Source organism: Anas platyrhynchos, chromosome Z, assembly GCF_047663525.1.
Source record: "Anas platyrhynchos isolate ZD024472 breed Pekin duck chromosome Z, IASCAAS_PekinDuck_T2T, whole genome shotgun sequence".
NCBI lineage: Eukaryota > Metazoa > Chordata > Aves > Anseriformes > Anatidae > Anas > Anas platyrhynchos.
Window position 1 is genome coordinate 1,563,087 of NC_092621.1, and position 17,962 is coordinate 1,581,048.

The 17,962-nt window shown below is 42.9% G+C and overlaps 1 protein-coding gene across 2 annotated transcripts in view; it reads right to left on the reverse strand.

Annotated features, from left to right (window-relative positions):
- The window catches only part of DCC (DCC netrin 1 receptor), a 350,318-nt gene that overhangs the window by 111,306 nt on the left and 221,050 nt on the right, over window positions 1-17,962 (reverse strand). For both annotated transcript variants that reach the window (XM_072031260.1, XM_027446519.3), the window contains 2 exons: window positions 13,164-13,320; window positions 7,778-7,932 (listed from right to left, as the gene is read on the reverse strand). In XM_072031260.1, the coding sequence (XP_071887361.1) occupies window positions 7,778-7,932; window positions 13,164-13,320 (312 nt within the window). The remainder of the gene's footprint in view (window positions 1-7,777; window positions 7,933-13,163; window positions 13,321-17,962) is intronic.

The following is a 17,962-nucleotide window of genomic DNA, read 5'->3' on the forward strand; positions in this document are numbered from 1 at the left end:
GCAGCCTTGGGACAAGAAAGCAGAGCCCTAAACATCACCTTCAAGTCGAATCTCCCAAATATGATCTGAAAGGATCACAGTCCTGCTTGTTTTATTTATTTTTTTCTCTCTTTTTCTCTCTCTGGTCCCAGAGATCTTGACCTTTTCTGCCATAGCCCAAACCAAACTCTGTTCTCTTCATTGGGATTTCACAAGTATCATTCCATACTGGAGTAAAACTCAAGTTGCGATGAAGGATCCTTCTGTAAAAATGTGTTGGCTTGCTTTCCCTTATTGAAGTTCAGCAATTTTCTTTTTATTTTTATGGCTCACACAGTAGCTTTGTTGGATTCTTGCAGATGACAACACGTTAGAGGAAAAGCAGGATGAGATTCACAGCGCGTTTGTTCTTTAGGACATGTTCAGTGAGAAGGGTTAGGTGACAGACCTAGGAACTCGTCATTATTTCCACTCTTCCCCATACAAACTCTCAGATTTCGGTGCTTCCTGACCATTACAAGCACCCTCCGAGCAGTTGTAAGGGAGCAATGTCTTCTTTCTAAACCATGTGCATGGGATGTCTAAGTGCCATGGGATGCTCTGTCATTCATTAAAACCCTATGAGAAGAGATAATTAAACCAGAGGGAACCTAAAAGATGTTTTTCCTTACTTAGTCCCATGGAAATAAGAGAAGACCTTGTTTTAAGAGGTTGGATGCTTCCACGAGCCCGTGTATGGAGGAAGAAGCTGGTTTATTGCCACAGTTTCTACTGGGGAGAACATCACTCCGTGAGTTAAAACTTATCAAGAGATCACTACTGTAAACTAGAAACCCAAAGAAATATGGGATGCAAAAAATAACGCCATCAACCAAGTAACAGCCTGCAGTCAGTGAGATAAATTAATTTAGAAAACGCACTTTTGTTACAAAATGTGTTTCTGGGTGTCCAAACGTGCCCCGCTTTTGTTCTGAGGTCTGAAAACTGGAAGGAAAACCCTTCTGAACGGAGGAGCATTCAGCTGGAGGCCTCGCTATGCACTTAAGGGGAATGATAGCATCCTCAGGAATCAAAAGCAACTCCTATTGACTTCAACAGGGCCCGAAATTCAACCTTTTATTTCGAGAAACTGCCCAGAAAGATAGGTTACGGCAATCCTGGCTCTGGCTCAGGCTTCCAGAGGGAGCTTGGATAAATAATTTAATGCTTTTCTGCTTCATTTTCCTGCCCATAAAGTGGCATAATAATATATCTCCTACCCATTCTTTATCTTACCTCTTTAGACTGCAAGATTTCTGGGGCAGGAAGAAAAGTCCGGATGAAATAAAGATAAAAATTCTCTGCTCCTTCTCCGCAAGTCGGTCCAAGAGAAGTATGTCACTTGGCATAGCGGTGCCTGTGTGTCTCAGCAGATTTGGAGCAGAATTACGACACACTTCTAGGCAGAGATGCTTATTATTTATGAAAATAAATGATTAGATGACAACTGGTGGGTTCTTCTTCATACCAACTTCATACCAACAACCTCCATGAACCACAAAAGGCAGGGAGAGTGCCGGGTAGAAAGACCTCGACCATGGAGAATCCGTCTTCTCGTTTAGAGCCCTTGGAGTATTTTCACTGAGCTGGATTATTTTGGGTAAACACGGTTTGCAGAGAAATCAAAACATTGGGAAGACGCGGTGACAGCTTTCGCTTCTCGCAAGGAAAACGAAACAAAATATTGCCATGGCGCTGAAACACCCGGTAATATTTCCAAAACAGAAAAATGCCGTTCCGAAATATTTCTCAACGGCTTTCACATGACTTCAGTGTAAGCTTTTCATGAGGTTTACATGCAGGATGACAGAATGAAATATATCGGTTCATTAGGGCAATGAAAAAGGAAAACAATCAAAAAAATGCTTCAAAATACAGCCAGCATTTTGTTGACTGTTTGTATGAAGACGACAGCAACATAATTTCCCATGAACCATGAACCTCCAGTCTTTTTCCTACTCTTCCTCTACTCACCCTATATTTAAATTGATGTTTTAATCCCATTTTAAAACCTCCTGCCAAGAGGAACACCTGAAGCTTTGGGTTTCACCCAACAGAGACCGTTATTGCCTCTGCCTTTAAACTTCTTCACCCCTACAGTTTTGGAGCAGCCGGGAGATTGGGAGAAAAGGCAAAACCGCTGCAGCTTCCTTTGGGAAACAAATTTCAACTTGTGGATTTGGTCGGATGGGAGGAGACGGGAAGGAAGAGAGCACAGATGGCACCACACACTCTGCTCCATGAGGACGTAAGCACAGAGAAAGAGAAAAAGTTTTAACTTCTTTCACGAGTAATTTCTAAATGGACACCAAGACTTAAAGAAAGTCTCAGAAAGAGGATGCAATGTCAATTAAATTCGGTTTTAATTGCATGTTTTTTATATAGCAATGCAACTTTCTAATGAGACCGAAGCTTTTCAAAGGGGGCAGCAGAGGTGGTCAGAAAAAAAAGCACCCAAAACCCACCCAAAAATAAAAAAAATAAAATAAATGACTGCATTATTTCGGGGAAGTGAGAATCAATCTGAGCTTCAAGAAAAAAGTTCAGAATATTTCTTCTCTTCTTTGATGCTTTTTCCCAAAGTCTTTAGGAAGCCATACAATCCCAGTTTTCATTTTTCTCTGATTTCATCCCTCCTTATATCCCCCTTTTGTTAAAAAAACATTCTTAATCAGCCTCCCCATGATGCACAGGACCCACAATCTCATCCGGGAGGTGCGGACGGAGTCACTGAGCCTGCCTTAAGGTACCGCGTTGTGTTCCCCCAAGGGAAATGAGAAATTCAAGGGAAAACGGAAAAGATGCAAAACAAAAGTCATGACATTAACGCTAAGCAGATTCCGAAGAATAAAATACCAGGAGATGGTCTTCAATCTCAATTATCAGTGCTAACAACCTCTAACAAACAGTTCTTCAAGTTTATTCATACCCCAAGAGCCAAACCTGTCCCCGAAGCACAGACATGGCCCCGAAGGGGGCAGGGAGTGGACAAGGAATACAAGAGCGGTGGCAGGAGCGATGCTTGCCGTTGGAGAAAGCTCCAGCTTCCCCATGAAATAAATATTTATCATTTCCATCTTATTTGAAATGATAGCCGGGTTGAAACAAACAAAAACAAGGCAGGGAGCAGAGGACAAAATTCATACTGCAGCCACGTCCGTGGGATTCGAGCGTGTATTTTCCAGCGCCCGAGGCAGCACTGAGGCCAGCAGGAAGGTCGGAGGTGTTACCTGGACCAGCGCTGGGGACAAACCAAGTGTCCTAAGGGCCAGGCTAGAGCGAGACCAGAGCTGCAAAGCGAAGCACGTACCTAGAGCAAAGACCCGGAGCTGTCTGACCCCCCGCGAGTAAAAAGAAACCTATTTCAAACACGTTCCCTGCCTGTGGTGCTTACTAGGGGGAAAAACGAGCAGCAAATAAAAACAACGGCCAGAATGAGCTCTAATTGCAAAAGTGGTTTCAAATTCAGGAACTGCAGCCAGAAGCCAAGCTTCACTCCCAGGAAAAAAAAAAAAAAAAAAGAAAAAAAAAAAAGGAAAAAAAATAAAAGATTTAAAGGCCTTGGGAGAAATAAGTGGATGGAAAGCTAGACACATGAGTCAAAGAGACAGAAAAACAGACGCCACCATCTTCTCCTTCATGCCTGCCCAACGTTTAGCAAGGAAGACACGTTCCATTAAAATTTCAAGCAATCAAAAACCTCTCCCCCCCTTTCCCCAGCCCTCCCCGTAAATTACTCATAAAATTAAAGAGCCATGTAAGAACGGCGTAAAGTTACCCCGGGGTGCATTTTACGGAGCCATTACGGAAGGATACACACAAATGAGGGGGATATTAATGACTCCGCACAACACATTTTTCAGCGCTGCTTCCCCCTTTCATCCAACGAGGAGAAAAATTCCCTGCCGAAGCAACCCACCGGAGATGCTGGCTTTTTTTTTTTGTTGCCTGCCCTGACCCTTTCACACGCTGATAAACATCTCCCGTGTCTCGTGGCGGTGATGCTGTCCAAACCTCAAGGGGCCATTCGTCGTTGGCCATTCGTTATTCGGGGCTCTGTTGTGGACACCTGAAATTTGGCAGGGTGAGGACGCCGCCTCGGACAGAGACGAGTTTTTCCTTTCCAGTAATAAATGTGGTGTTGTTGGGAGCTGATGGATGGGGAGCAGGAGCCTCTTGTCCTCCGTTCATCACCGTGACAGCCAGTGTGGGCTGGAGGCTCCCGACGGAGCCCAAGGGCTCCCTCGTTAAATGGGACTAGCTGCAGGGCTTATAAAAATTATTCATTTTTTATTTCATCAGTACACCAAGGTCTGAACAAACCAACTGCTGTTGACTAGCATGAAATGATTTAGCATCATTTAGAGCGACAATATTATCAGCATCATGACAAATTGATGCCCAAAACCAGTTGACATGGCTCTAGCACCCTCTGAAACACTCAACACCCAACAGCAGCAGGGTCCGGCCCTATTTGGGGACCCGAGAGGTATCAAAAATGGATGGGTCTGATGCAAGACATCAGAAAATTCAATTACTCCAGCACATGCAAACTTAATTTGTGTGGGTCAACATATATGGAACCGATTGTGCCTGATAAAATCGTCATCCGCGTGCACTTTAGAGACAACGCTGCCTTCCCTTGCTTTTCATGTCAAATCTCATTGCGTTCATGTTAATGATCTTTTAATTTGCTACGCGGTTTTGACATTTCTCTGACAAACGCACGTTACAAGAGACTGCGACTGGAATTTTGTTGGTGTCCTTTCAACGTTTCCTGTGCAACTAATGCCTTCGAAGGATATTTGGGTATTGTTCTCCGCTGCGAAACTTGGAGTGAGAAGAAGAAAACCAACTTGAGTAGCTTCTGGTGCAATTGCTTTAATGTGGTATCGATGGCAGGTTTTGTCTTTTGAGACAAAAAACTTAGGTGCAGCCAGCCAGGGATTAAATAATACATTTATCTTCCCCATCATAATCACAAAAAATGACAAGCTCTTCTGCCAAAGGGACTGATTTCTGAGGTTGCGTGCACCAACCCCCAATGGGAATTAAAAGTCATTAGTGTCAGCTTCTCTGGAAATCTGGATGCCGAGTGAAGTAACTCGGAAAGACATTGATGAACTCTAAGAGCTTCCGAACTCTACCCTCGGTGTTTGCCTCCCCTTAGTAATATTCAAGTCCATCCACGAATCCGTCTGAGCCCAACACGTGGATGCCCACCTGCTCCAAGTCAGCTAAAAGTTTAAATATCGGTTTAAACAAAGTACTGGTTGGCCATGTAAAGACACAGATATCCAGTCTAAACATTAATTTTCATCACTGAGTGACCGATGGTGATACCCTCTCCCGTTGTGAACCTAAAACCTGACTTTCCCCAGAGCCTGCAGTTATCACTCCCAAATAACCCTAGGACAACTGCTGATCGTAGTCCCTCTTCCTCTTGGCTTCAAGATGGGCAGGTGAATCCCAAGTGGAGGTCTACAAATGCATCGAGCCCGGTTTCTGGCCACAAAACCACGTTGGTTTGGGACCAGAAACCTTCACCCAAATGGAGAGGGAGAGCCCAGGAGCATTTAATGCTGCCCCACGCAGATAAATGGCCTCCTAACTGAGGGTTTCCGTGAAAAAAGGGGAGGAAAAGGTTTAATCTTTGGCCAAGTGGCTGCTCTACGCAGAGGACAAGAAGGTGGGGGCTCACCTCCAGGGGCAACCACGGGGGGCTGAGATCTGCTCCCACAGGAGGTGGCAGATGTACAGGTGGGCTTCTGCAAGTAGGTATGAGCAAACCTCAGAAATCAGGAGTTATTCCTCAAAAAGATGCCGTTATTAATTTTCCTTCACGAAGCTGCCCGGGTAGAAGTTGAGATGTCAGCGCGCGCTAAATTGATTTCCCTGGGACGGCGATGATAAGGCCGCAGCGATGCCTCCGCGTTTCTTTGGGGCACACCAACGTGCCTCCCTATTCATCTTCTCTTCCAGCAGCTAACACACACATCACGGAGACGCAGATTTATTAGGAAGCCGCCTTTAATTCCTAAGGGATGTGAAAAGCCGTGAGCTGGTCCCGCAGCGGGGAACCCCTTTCAAACCTCCGATGGACATTTTCAATCCCCCGTGCAAGAATAGATGCCTTTCTTTATTCTCGACTTCCAAGCTGCTTTAACAGCATCTTGAGGAGGCAAAATAATAACTCACAAAGTCTCCACATGTGGTATGAAAAGATTAGACATGGCTTAAGCAGGCAGGGATTTAAATCCGGGCCGATAATACTGTAGTGAAATTATATGCCATAAAGGCAAGGAAAAAGGGGTTGCAGTTTACAACAAAAAAAAAGGAAAAAGGGGAAAAAAAAGGTTTAATCTGGGGACAAAAACCTTCATATAAATCCAGCACGTATATTGTGGATGATTATTTCAAAAAGCTGGGACTTGTTCCGTTGATCTTTTAAACTGATTACCGAGCAAATGTATGCACTTTTAGAAACAGGCACTGACAGACATGAATTTCAGATGTCCTTTTTCATCAGCTTTTTTCTTCTTTAACAATGCCGGATTGCATAATACTTCGGATATTTTCAAATAATGTGGAAATTCAATTTCGGGGCAGCCATGTAATTTATTGTACAATAGTTACAGCGTGTTCGAAAAGACAGCCACACCGAGGCTGACTGCCTCCCAGGACCAGAGAGAGTTGTTTCAAAAATGATAAGATAATTTGGTCGCCGGTGAAAAGCGAACGGAAAAATGGAAAGCAATATTTCCTCCACGCTCTAACTTGACACTTTAGAGGAATCTTGAAGTTATTAAATAGGAAAAGATATTCCATATGTCTAAGCTTGGTGTTAAACAGAGCGGGTAACGCCGGGCTGTGGCAGCATCAGTCAGTAACAGCAGGGGGAAGCGGTGCCTGCTTTTCACCTGGGCTTTGCAAAGAGCAAGATTTCCCCAGTGAAATCTTATTTTCCTTCTGTAAATATACGTATGCGCAATGCAAACATTTACAGGATCGTGTGTGCGTGCGTTTGCACGTGTTTTAACAGAGAGAAATTGCTGATAGTTAAACGATGCTGATGCTTATTTGCTTAAAATTTGCTTATTACTTTCTAAAAACTCAGATTCCTAAACTGACTTTCAAGCGTTATTTGCCTAAAAAGGGCTGAAATACAACTCTGGTTATGTTTGCACACAGCAATTGCATAATTGGAAAGAAATGCAACAAACAGCAGAGCAATCTCAGAGCAGGAGCTGAAGTGGTTCCTGCACCCATCTCTGTTTGAATGGGAGATGCTCTGGTCCCCAGATACTAAGAACTGGTTATCAACACCATTTTTATGAATAACTCCTCTAAACAACGAATTTTGCTGTGGAGGGGCTAAAGTCACATTGCTTTCTCTGCAACAGCCCTTCTTGGACCTTCCAAGGGAGAAAAACTGCCGTAGGATAAACTCAATAAATTCCTCTTCTTTCTGGAGACCAGGAAATATTTACAGATGAGACATGCAGAATGTGAAAAGGCAGAACTGAAAGTTTCCAAATACTCCAAAAATTAATAAAACATGCTTAGAGGTGAATGTTAACTAATGGAAAATACTCGTTTTTAACTATAAATACCAAAGCCTACGTTTCAGCATCTTTTACGCCGTGACGTGACAGACGATGGGACGTGTGAGCATCAAAGCTGTGACCCAAAACTGTGACAGTAGATGGGACGTGTGACACCGAGGCAGAATTGTGGCCCCGACCCCGACCCCACTCACACTCGGGCTGCGTGGCCACCTTGACGGGCTGCGAGCTCTCGCCGGGTCCCCACTCGTTGAAGGCCACCACGCGGAAGGTGTAGGTCTCCTCCGGTCGCAGGTTGCCCACGGTGAGCTGGAGAGTCCCGGACTGCGACGTGTTGACCGCCCGTTCCCTGCAACGACAACAAAAACAACTTGAAAATGCATTTTGGGTACTTCTTTCTGCAGCCGGTAGCTTGCAAGGTGTGATTACTTATCAAATTTCGGTTCAGAGCTTGTTCGTCTGTAAGGTTTCTTTTTGATTTCTGCTTTCAAAAACCTAATTCGAGTAATGGTGCCTACTGGGAATGTGGCAAGCGCTACAAAAGGCTTGTATTTTAGCACTTCAGAAGTCATATAGCACGTTGGTCCTTTGCCTTTTTTAATAAAACAGCAAAGTAATATTGATGGAAAAACAATCTGCAAAGGGAAGCGGGTAAAAATGTGGCTGATTTCCTAAGGATGGCGTTCCTGAATACTTCTCTGTGACAGTGGCATCTGTGGTATATGAAATTCTGGAAAATTGTATGGTTTATAGCATTGATTTGGTAAGTCTTTTACATTACCTTAGTAAAAAAATAAAAATAAGTGCAAAATACAGTGGAATCGGCACCCACATCACCACGGAGCATTCCTGAGCTCAGCCAAACCTGCGTTTTATTTAGGCTGAGGGTGCTGAGCCAGCACCAAACTCTGATCCTGTGCACTTTGGGATGTAGGTGTGAAGTGTTACGATGAGAAAACTCTGACAAAGCCCGTTTTGTATCTGGATTTGTATCTGAGGAGACCCGGGGCTGCCGTTCCTCTTCTCAGAGCTACCCTTGGTGCATCACAAACCGGCCTCAGCCCTTCGGAGACATCAAAGCAAGCACTTTGTAATTAGCCTCTGATGATGGATGCATCTCCACGGGCAATCTCAGCAGCTTCAGTGCTCATCTTCTGTTGGTGACGGTCCCAAATCCCACCGGTGACAGGCCACGCCACCCCTAGATAAACACGAGTCCACGTGAAGCTCGGCTGCTCCTGCTGGAAATAGCGTTCAGGCGGGCAGTAGTTGGAGGTCTCCATCGCCCACTCCATCTCACAGCATTCACCCATCGTTTCCAAGGCTAATTAGCTCGAGTCCAATTCTAATTAGCTCAGGTCTGTGCCTAGGTAATCTGATGTGTTCCAGTTTGGGAGCAGCAATGAAAAGTAGAAGCTCTGGGGAGCAGCCTTCAGGTGAAAAACCCCACAAGTTTCCCTGTTCCTAGCCAGCAAGTGCTTTCTCTCCATGCACCTCAGGAGAGCACTGAGCAAATTAAACCTTTACATGTTTTATTTCCCATAATTTTGGTTTTCTAGCTGAAACAAGAGCATTTTCCAAGCACAACAAGAGAAATTGAGAGCCACGCTCATCTGGCTGCTTTCCTACCCCAGATCAGTGCTCTGAGGCTGCCTCGTGTTATTCCCTCAAAATGCAAACATTTTAATTTCCCTTGCTTCATTTCTGTATGTCAAGATCCTGTAACTTCAAACGAATAAGGACTGCAATAAAAAAGTGAATGTTCCCAATCCGCCTGAGTAGGGACCGAAAAAATAACCAAGCAAAAACCCCAGGGCTGAGACCAAGACGTTGGGGCAGTGCAGGAATTTCCTAAAAAGCACAAACGTCCTCGAGCCAGGCACCTTTATACTTCGGGTTCTCTTTTTCAAGTCTTGGCCATAAATTACGGGCTAAAAATAAAAGCCCTTGACTAAAGTCATTCATGTCCTTGTAAAATGGAGGCCTCGACATGTAATTTCCAGTGACTGAGGATCATGTTACATTACAGTATCAGCATGTAAAAAAAGATAATTACAGTCCCCATATATCTCCTAGGTGTGTAACAAATGCTTTTATAATGTTTCAAACACCTAATTAGTTACCTCGAGTAAGACAAGTCATGTTAATGCTCCTCGCTGTGAAATGAATACTATTAATTTTAAAACGGGTGGACTTCCACCACCTTGAGCTCTTTTTTTTTTCATCCCCTACTATCGTTTTCCCAGGAAATAACATGAAGTCCTTGATTATAACAAGCAAACCTCCGAACTAATGTAAACAGTTCATCTGGGACTGGTATTTTAGACCTTAAGCTGAATTCTAAAGATAGGCTCTAATCAAATAGAAGTTTTTGCATTCAATTAAGCGGTCCCTTGATTCATTTCTTCGCTCTGCGCCGTGCAGGCAGCGAGTTGGGGAGCTCCGTTGGCTGCTCGTGCCTACCTGTGCATTCATTAATTTGGTGTTGAAAACAAATTGTAGTGAACGTTCAACTGGAAACAAAGCAGCTCCCAATCTTGCAAGAGCCCTTCATCGAAGGAATTCGTGTTATGTTGGAATACCGTTGATTTCCTCCTCCTTTTCTGTTAGGATCAAGGCATCCCAGTTCTGTATTTTCCTCCTCCTTTTCTGTTAGGATCAAGGCATCCCAGTTCATTCATTTTATTTATTCAGTTATGTTTGCAAACATTCGGTTAAAGAAGGATGGCTACAAATCAGAACCCATTATTTAAACCAATTCGCCATTTCCAAGGTTGCAATAAAACACCGTACACTATTTTGGGGCTTTGTGTCTCCTCTAAAATGTCAAACAGGAATATATTATTGTATAAATATATTATTGTATAAATATTTCTCTCTTATCAATCATTTTTTAATTTAAAGCTTTAATTTTTAATTTTAAATATAGCACGTAAATTCTCACCGAGGTGGCAGAATTCATTCAATACTCCGGACAGGCAATTAAATATGGCTTGAGATTACATGCGAGGGGTTATTTTTTGTTCTGTGGCTACAAGATCAAAAATAAACAATGCCTCTTTCCTTGTGATGACTAACACACACAAATATCAAATGCCCGTGTGAATCAATGCTCACTCGGTACAGAAGCAAAGCAACGAAGACGGATGAGAAGAGCAAACAAACAAACAATCAGGCTGAGAGTGAGTCCGAACAACAAAAAGAGACCAAAATTCAAAACGAAATATTGGATCAGGCCGATTTTGCAAATGTTCTCAAGGAAAAGTTGCAACTCCGAAGTCGTTTTGTAATTAACTGGTGGCCACATCCAGATGCAAACGCTGTTGGTTTTGAGGAATTTTATAGATGAATATATTTAATATATAATTATATATATAATTTCGGTGTTTTCCACCTGAAGATGACCTCTAGCAACAAAAAACGTAATTTGAAGTTCAGTATGGGTGGATGAGATGAGGGCAGCACCACTCCCAAGAGCTCACCGTCTGGGCAGTGCAATGGGAAACACAGCAAGAAGGCAGAGATTTACCTCTTCCATTGCAGAACTTGACAAGCATTTTTAATCTTTCAATCAACCTTCTTACTTGGGTATGAAAGAGTTTGTTTTCGGGGAGCTTATAATGTCAAGTGAAAGGTAAAAGAGCTCCTTTCTCTCCCAAAACTGCTCTCCATCAGGGCAGGATGGATTTTTATGCTACGTCTATGCCTGTACCTTGCAGAGCTGTATCCATTGAAATTCATGCATTATATTCTAATACCATATTTAAACAGAAAAGAAGAACAATAAAACGTGTGCTTCGGTTATGTATCTGCTAACAGATCCTATACATGGAAAAATATTTGTTCCTTTTTTGTCAGTAGTCTGCTATTACCAGCAAGTGGCACGGAGTATATCACTTTTTAATCTGAACTTTTTCTCAACCCAGCAACTTTCCTGAGTGCAGAGGTATTGGTTGGCTGTTTATTTCCTAATAGATTTCAGGTTTGTTTTATCCTTTCCTCAGAACCCTGCCTTTTACCTTTAAGTGCTCTTTCCAGTCATCCTTATCTGCAAGAAAAACCATTTGATCCCCCGCCGGATGCCTGGCAGAGCACGAAGATTAAAGAGCATCCCGTCAGAAGGGCCCTGGTGATTACAGCACAGCAATAAGCACAACCGCTTCCAAAAGTGGCTTCTTTCAAAGGGCTGAGCCAAAGAGCCCTTACGGTGGAGTTCAAAACACAGGGGACAACTTCTCTGGATTGTCCCCAAAGCCACCGCGTGTGCTGGTGCTGCCTCCTGCCAGGCAAATCGTCACGGGGTGAGCTCCTTATTCCAGACTCGCAGTAATTTCTCTGACAATTCCTTTGCATCCCTGAGGTTAATGTCAAACCCACTTGTATTTTATCTTTAAAAAAAAATAATAATAATAACAGCTCTTTTGGAAAAATAACATGTAAACAAAGAAGTCAAAGAGCTCAAAAATTCCACGGAAGCTTTCGAAGAAAAAAGACACTCGCTGGTACTTCGAGCAGCACCACAAATTCTGGAAGAAAATGACTTTTAACGCAAGGGAATCCGGGGGGGGGCTCCTTTTACATCTTCAGTAATTCCAAACACACCAACGAGTCCCAAAGGTTTTTAAAAAAGTAAAGAAATGGGAATCCCCTTGCACGGCACACGTCTTATCCCACCGCGACCAGCACTGATGGGTATAGAGAAATATTAGGACCCAGTTGTACAAAATAATTGATTCTGCCGTGTGAATCCTCGTTTTGTACCCAAACTGGGAGGGATACGGGGACAGCTGAGGATCCTCAGCTTTACACACACACAAGTACCAGTCGCCAGCAGTGAAATAAAGGACGGGATACTCGAAGCGAGTTCTTCGTAGTGATTGCACAGGAAGGGAAAAGCACGGGGTTCTTCTCAGGCATCAAATAATTTTTGTACGGAAAATAAAACCCAAGTAACTACGCAGTACCTGTTCGAGTGTGACATGAGCATATATCATGAGGAATCAGGAAAAAGAGCAAATAATCTCTAGTGCCGTTATAACAAAAGAGCTATCTGCTGGGCAGCAATCAGCCGTGGCCGGAACAGCCCAGGCTGGCCTGCTGCACTTGCAATCATGTTAAAATCTTCATTGTCCTCTCCCCAACTGTTTTTGAGACCTTGCAGTGCTCTAAAAGCATCCTCCTCTCGAGTTGATTAGGGCTCAACAAATTCGCCTCCGCTGGGGATGCAAACAACACTTGAGCCCGTGGCTTCGGGGGAAGATGAAAGGTAAAACATGGAGCTAACAATGCTTTATTTTAGATGGCCGAGTAATAGCCGGAGGGGTAGGATCCATGGACATCGCTGTCATCCAAAACAGTCCCTCGTAGCAAGACAACAAGTCTTGTTATATAACCGTTGACGTGTCGTCTACAAAAATAGACCGCAACAAAAGGCACCGCTGGCCTCAAAACATTGGGTTCGATTTGTTTCGTTTCCACACGCGGACAGAGGGAAGAACACAAGGTTAAGAATCTTTTGCAAGACAATGGTTGACCGTCCTCAACGAGGGACAGTCCCCTGGGCTGCAAGAGGACACCTACCTGTTGATGCCTTCCCTGGAGAAGAAGACCGTGTACGCCTGGATGCTGCCTCGGGCTTCGGCGGGCGGGCGCCAGCTGAGACGGACAAATCGGCTGGAGACCAAGACAGGGACCACATCTCGGGGGGCAGAGGGGAGGACACTGGAGCTTAGGACAGCTGGAGGGGAAGGAGAGGACACAGTCAGAGAGGCCGGTGGCACGGAGGTGGTGGGGCTGGCAGGAGGTGCCGTGGAGGGCACGGCTGAGGTGTCACGAAACAAAGGGCCAAGGTGGCACGGAATAAGTGTGAATAAATGAGAAGGGATGAAAGAAAGAGGGGGAAAAAAAAAAAAAACTAACAGTAAAATCACACCTTAAGACACGGCATCCTCAACCAAACAGCAACATGGAAAACTCAAGTCAGCTACTTCCTCAGGATACTTGAAAATTATTTCTTGTCCGTGTGATCACAGCGTCTGATATATTCATTGCTTCGCTCCTATTTCAGTGCTCTTGTCTTGTACGCCCCGAGCAGCACAAGTATTTAACCTCATAAACATGCAGTAACTGGCCGCTCAAAGCCTCAAGCCTCCAAACCTTTGGTCTGGGAAAAGCAGAAACTAAGTGGGGTGTTTCAGCACCCGATTCATTAGGTAATCACATCAAAGTGGGATAAAGCAAGAAGGAAAGAAATATTGAGATTTATTTTTTACATAGAAAAGCGTTCTGTCTACAAGCAAAATCCAGAAATGAATAAACTGCAGGCTCAAGCAGTAGAATTCATTTTTAGAAGAGCACCTTTCAGAGCATTTAAGGGTTTGGTTGTTGCCCACCAAGTCCATATGAAAGCCAGCCAACCAAATTTTCATCATTGGTATCAAAGCAAAAGCATTTTTTTTTTCCATTATTACAAGCCTATTTTGGACCAACACCCATGCAGATACTGTAAACTCTATTAGTAGCATTAATCTACTGTGAGATCATTAACGGTGGTTTATTACCTAACCAGCTCATGAAGAATAGCTTTCTGTGAAAAGCACGACGCTCACTAAATACCGGCGCAGAGTTTCCTTATACTGTCCCTAAATTGTTTTTTTAAGAGCAATTAATACCGTTATTATTAATAACAAATATTATTACCCCTTACTTATGGAGATCAATCCCAAACCGGAGGGAATTAAGAAATTTCCCAGGGGCATTTCCAGAGTAATGAGGTGTTGAAAGAAAGTATTAAGCCCTAGCCTCAGCTCTTTTGGCTGCGAAGTTGCGATCCATTATTTGCACTGAGATTGTGTTTAGTGTCCTTAGTCATGGGCCACTGCTCTAAATAATGTGCAAACACAAGACTAAAGTATAATCTGTGTACATTTATAGGAGGAAGAGACACAACTACTTCGCTGCACGGTCAGAGCGAGGAGATTTGGGCTTCTGGTCTGTTCCGTATGTTGACTCGTGTCTTGGAAGCGCATTGGCTTCTAATGAGCCGTGTTGGGTAAACATCTCTAGAGAAGTATCAAGGGCAAGATCTGGGGAAAAAAAAAAAAAAAAAAAAAAAAAAAGACACAGAGAAACCTGCAAGGCTTTTTCGGTGGAATTTTTGTGCTTAGATTCAGAAAACTGCCCTGTTATTAACAATTTTGGCATCTGAGACCTTGTAGAAACCCCCAAGTTCCCCTACAAACCACCCCAGTATGCAATTCCTCCATCGAGGAACCATCCTCGTGGCAAAGCACAGCAGTCTTTCATCAAAGTCTCTTCCACCAAAGGTGGTTTGGTGTTCAGAAACTTGAGCTACAATAACCCAAAGTCTTGGCATTTCGGTGACTCTACACGTGATGGGTGTCTAAGCTCCCCCCATAGAAAACGGGGAGATGATGGAGCCTAAAAAGCTACTCAAGCTATGAAAAGGCATCTACCTTTAAAACTTCGTAATAAGTATCTTAAATCTGGAGGTGAATCCATACCCACCTCATGCACACGGATGCTGTGGTGGCTGACCTGCCAGGTGCCCGTTTTAATAATAGGAAAAAAATGAGGGGAAAAGCAGCAAGATTTGGACTATATTTCTAGCCCACCAAGTACTTCTTTTACTTTGGCTTTCAGTAAACTCTGTAGAGCTATCACTGACAAAAGCAATTTCCCTTTTATCGTTGCTAGCAGTGAATAGTAAACATATATTGTACAATATAGGAAGACATATAACCCGGAATTATCTCAGCAAGCAATATCTGAAATCCTTCACTCTTTCATGTGACTCCACAAGATCAATCCACCACTGCTTAAACCATCTACATCCGAGCTTGACAGGGGCTGATTTTAGCCCGATGTGGTTTGAATTAACTCCTTATGAGGTACATCCCTCTCTGCTCTCGTGGCGGTGTGAACAATCACCTACCTCTGTACAAAGCGAGCATGAAATCAGACTGCTCCCATTCATTTTCCACAGGTGCAAATGACTCAAGAACCTACAGAGAAGGCCTGAATATAGCCCAATAGGCTCTGATTTCTGTGTTTCCTTTATGAAACCACATGAAGCATCTCAAATTATGAACCAAATCTCCCACTATTTTTAATCCAGAATCGGCTGTGAGTTTTGCGACCTTATTGTTACTTTGCCAGTAGGATGCATGCTTGCACTGGGTCCTACTGGTAACATCTTGAAAAAAGCAAACATTTTTAGAGACTGTAGAAATGGAGGTTCTTGCTTACAGCCTTTAGTGTTGAAAATAGATCAATTATAAAACACGTTTTCACAGTTTTTGGTTTTAAATAGACATGGACACGTCTGCATACAGGTAGGGAGAAGTCCTGGCAGCAGCATCCTTCTCCCCTTAAAATGGTGTCTTTAGAGACCAGCAAAAGCTTTTGGGGGATACACAAGAAGAGACGATGAATGAATGGCAAAAAGCTTTGAAATCATATCCCACAATGGATTTGGTATCAAAAAGATGTAACATCATTACTGCTAAGCAAAGGTGGGAATGGGTGATGTGAGTTTATTCACGAGCTTCTCCTGGTAAGAGACATGGGTGCAAATCCTATAAATCCAAGAATAAATGAATGAATAAATGAATGAATGAATAAATAAATAAATGATTTCACTGAAGTGCTTCTGGGACCTTTATGTAGTGCTACATCCCAGACCTCAGCCTAGTTTTTATATCTCTGTACCAAAAAGACTTGTTTGCCTCTCTTGCAAAACTACCAACTTGAAAGAAAAAAGAGAAAAACAATCGTTTCAGAAGAAAAATAAGTTGAAAAGTGGCTGTGTGTTCAGAAACTGTTGGTCTTGTTTTTCAGCTGCCAATTATGACTTTGATCTAAAAGTTATCCTGGTAATCTGCCCCAAGGACCAAGTCCTGAACTACTTAAGGTGAATTTGACATTTCTGCTCTTAAAGCAATTAAAATTTGCATGCTTTTAATTACTCATGTTTAATTCACATCCAAAATCAGAGCCTGTTACACATGTACCGTATTGCCACACCCCTGCCTTAACAAATATAATCATTTTTCAGGTCATAAATTAATACACAGATTGATAAGCAAGCTGAGCTATGTATAGGATCTGCCTATACCTCCCAGCAAGTGGTTAATTCTCATGACGCTATCCATTTAGCAATTTTTTTTAATTGCAACCTTAGCTAAGCCAAGACTTTTGCAGTCACTTGCCACTGATTTAACACTTGCGGTATGCTAAAATAAGAACATGCACTATAGGCTATCCATACTTTTAAAACGCTGTCAATTAGAGCTTGTTGGTAAGATTTGAAACTCGATATTTTTTCAAGAAAAGCGAGAAACCTACCGCACTTACAACCTTCAACTTCCTGCTGCAAATCACACTTTCCTTAAACAGGCCACGTACCCTGGTGCCAAAATACGACATTTCAAGACATCCAATGGAAGTGTTCAGCCAAAGAGGCTACATCAAAATATCTGTCATGCTTCCTAACAGCTTTTTCAATTCATCGGTTTGCTATTTTCAATATAGATATGAAGGGTTTATATACATATATTTATTTCCATTTAAAAAGACATTTTTGCTGAATGCATTTAAGCATAAATGGAAATTTCATGTTTTATGTTAAGCACTTCATTTCAGGGCAACAAGATGCTTTATTCATGCAAAAATATAAACTTTTGGACTAATTCAAGTCTCCTCCCAACAGCTTCCTTGTGTTTAGCACTTTCAGTCGGTTATTCATACAGCATGAATTGCAAGTGTAAGAACATCAAACTCTTTTCATCCTCAGTACTAAATGGAAAAGTTATTTACGGGGAATTTTAATGCCACAAATAACACCAAACCTGTCCTTGTGGTCTAGTGGTGCTCAGTACAGCCCAGCCAATATAATCTTTTGTGGCACTCTTGCACTGAGGGAATTTATTATTTTTTTTCCAGCACCCATCTGACCCATCTTTCACGGTTTTCTCTATGGAAGGTGTAAGTTATGTCTGAGAAAAACCTCCCTGCAGGAGTATCTGTAACCACAGAGATGCTGTGGATGTAACACCTAGGAACGGAAAAAGTGAGGCGTTCTTCCACTGAAATTGGCTTACATAAGAAGATCTGTAATAGATACCAATTTGGGGAGAGTCATCATCTTTTAGAACACAGACACTTTGGATAGAATTGTTCCCATTTCACTTTACGGAATATGCCCGTTTATTTTAATGGGGCCGCGCCATTAAATCGCGTCACTGCAGGGGAAGTTTAGGGACTGACGACAATTTCTGGACAAAGCCTCTGAGGCGGTTCCTGAGCCACGGCTGGGATTAAAACCAGTTCTTAATTTCTCTTCTTCCTCCAAAAAAAAA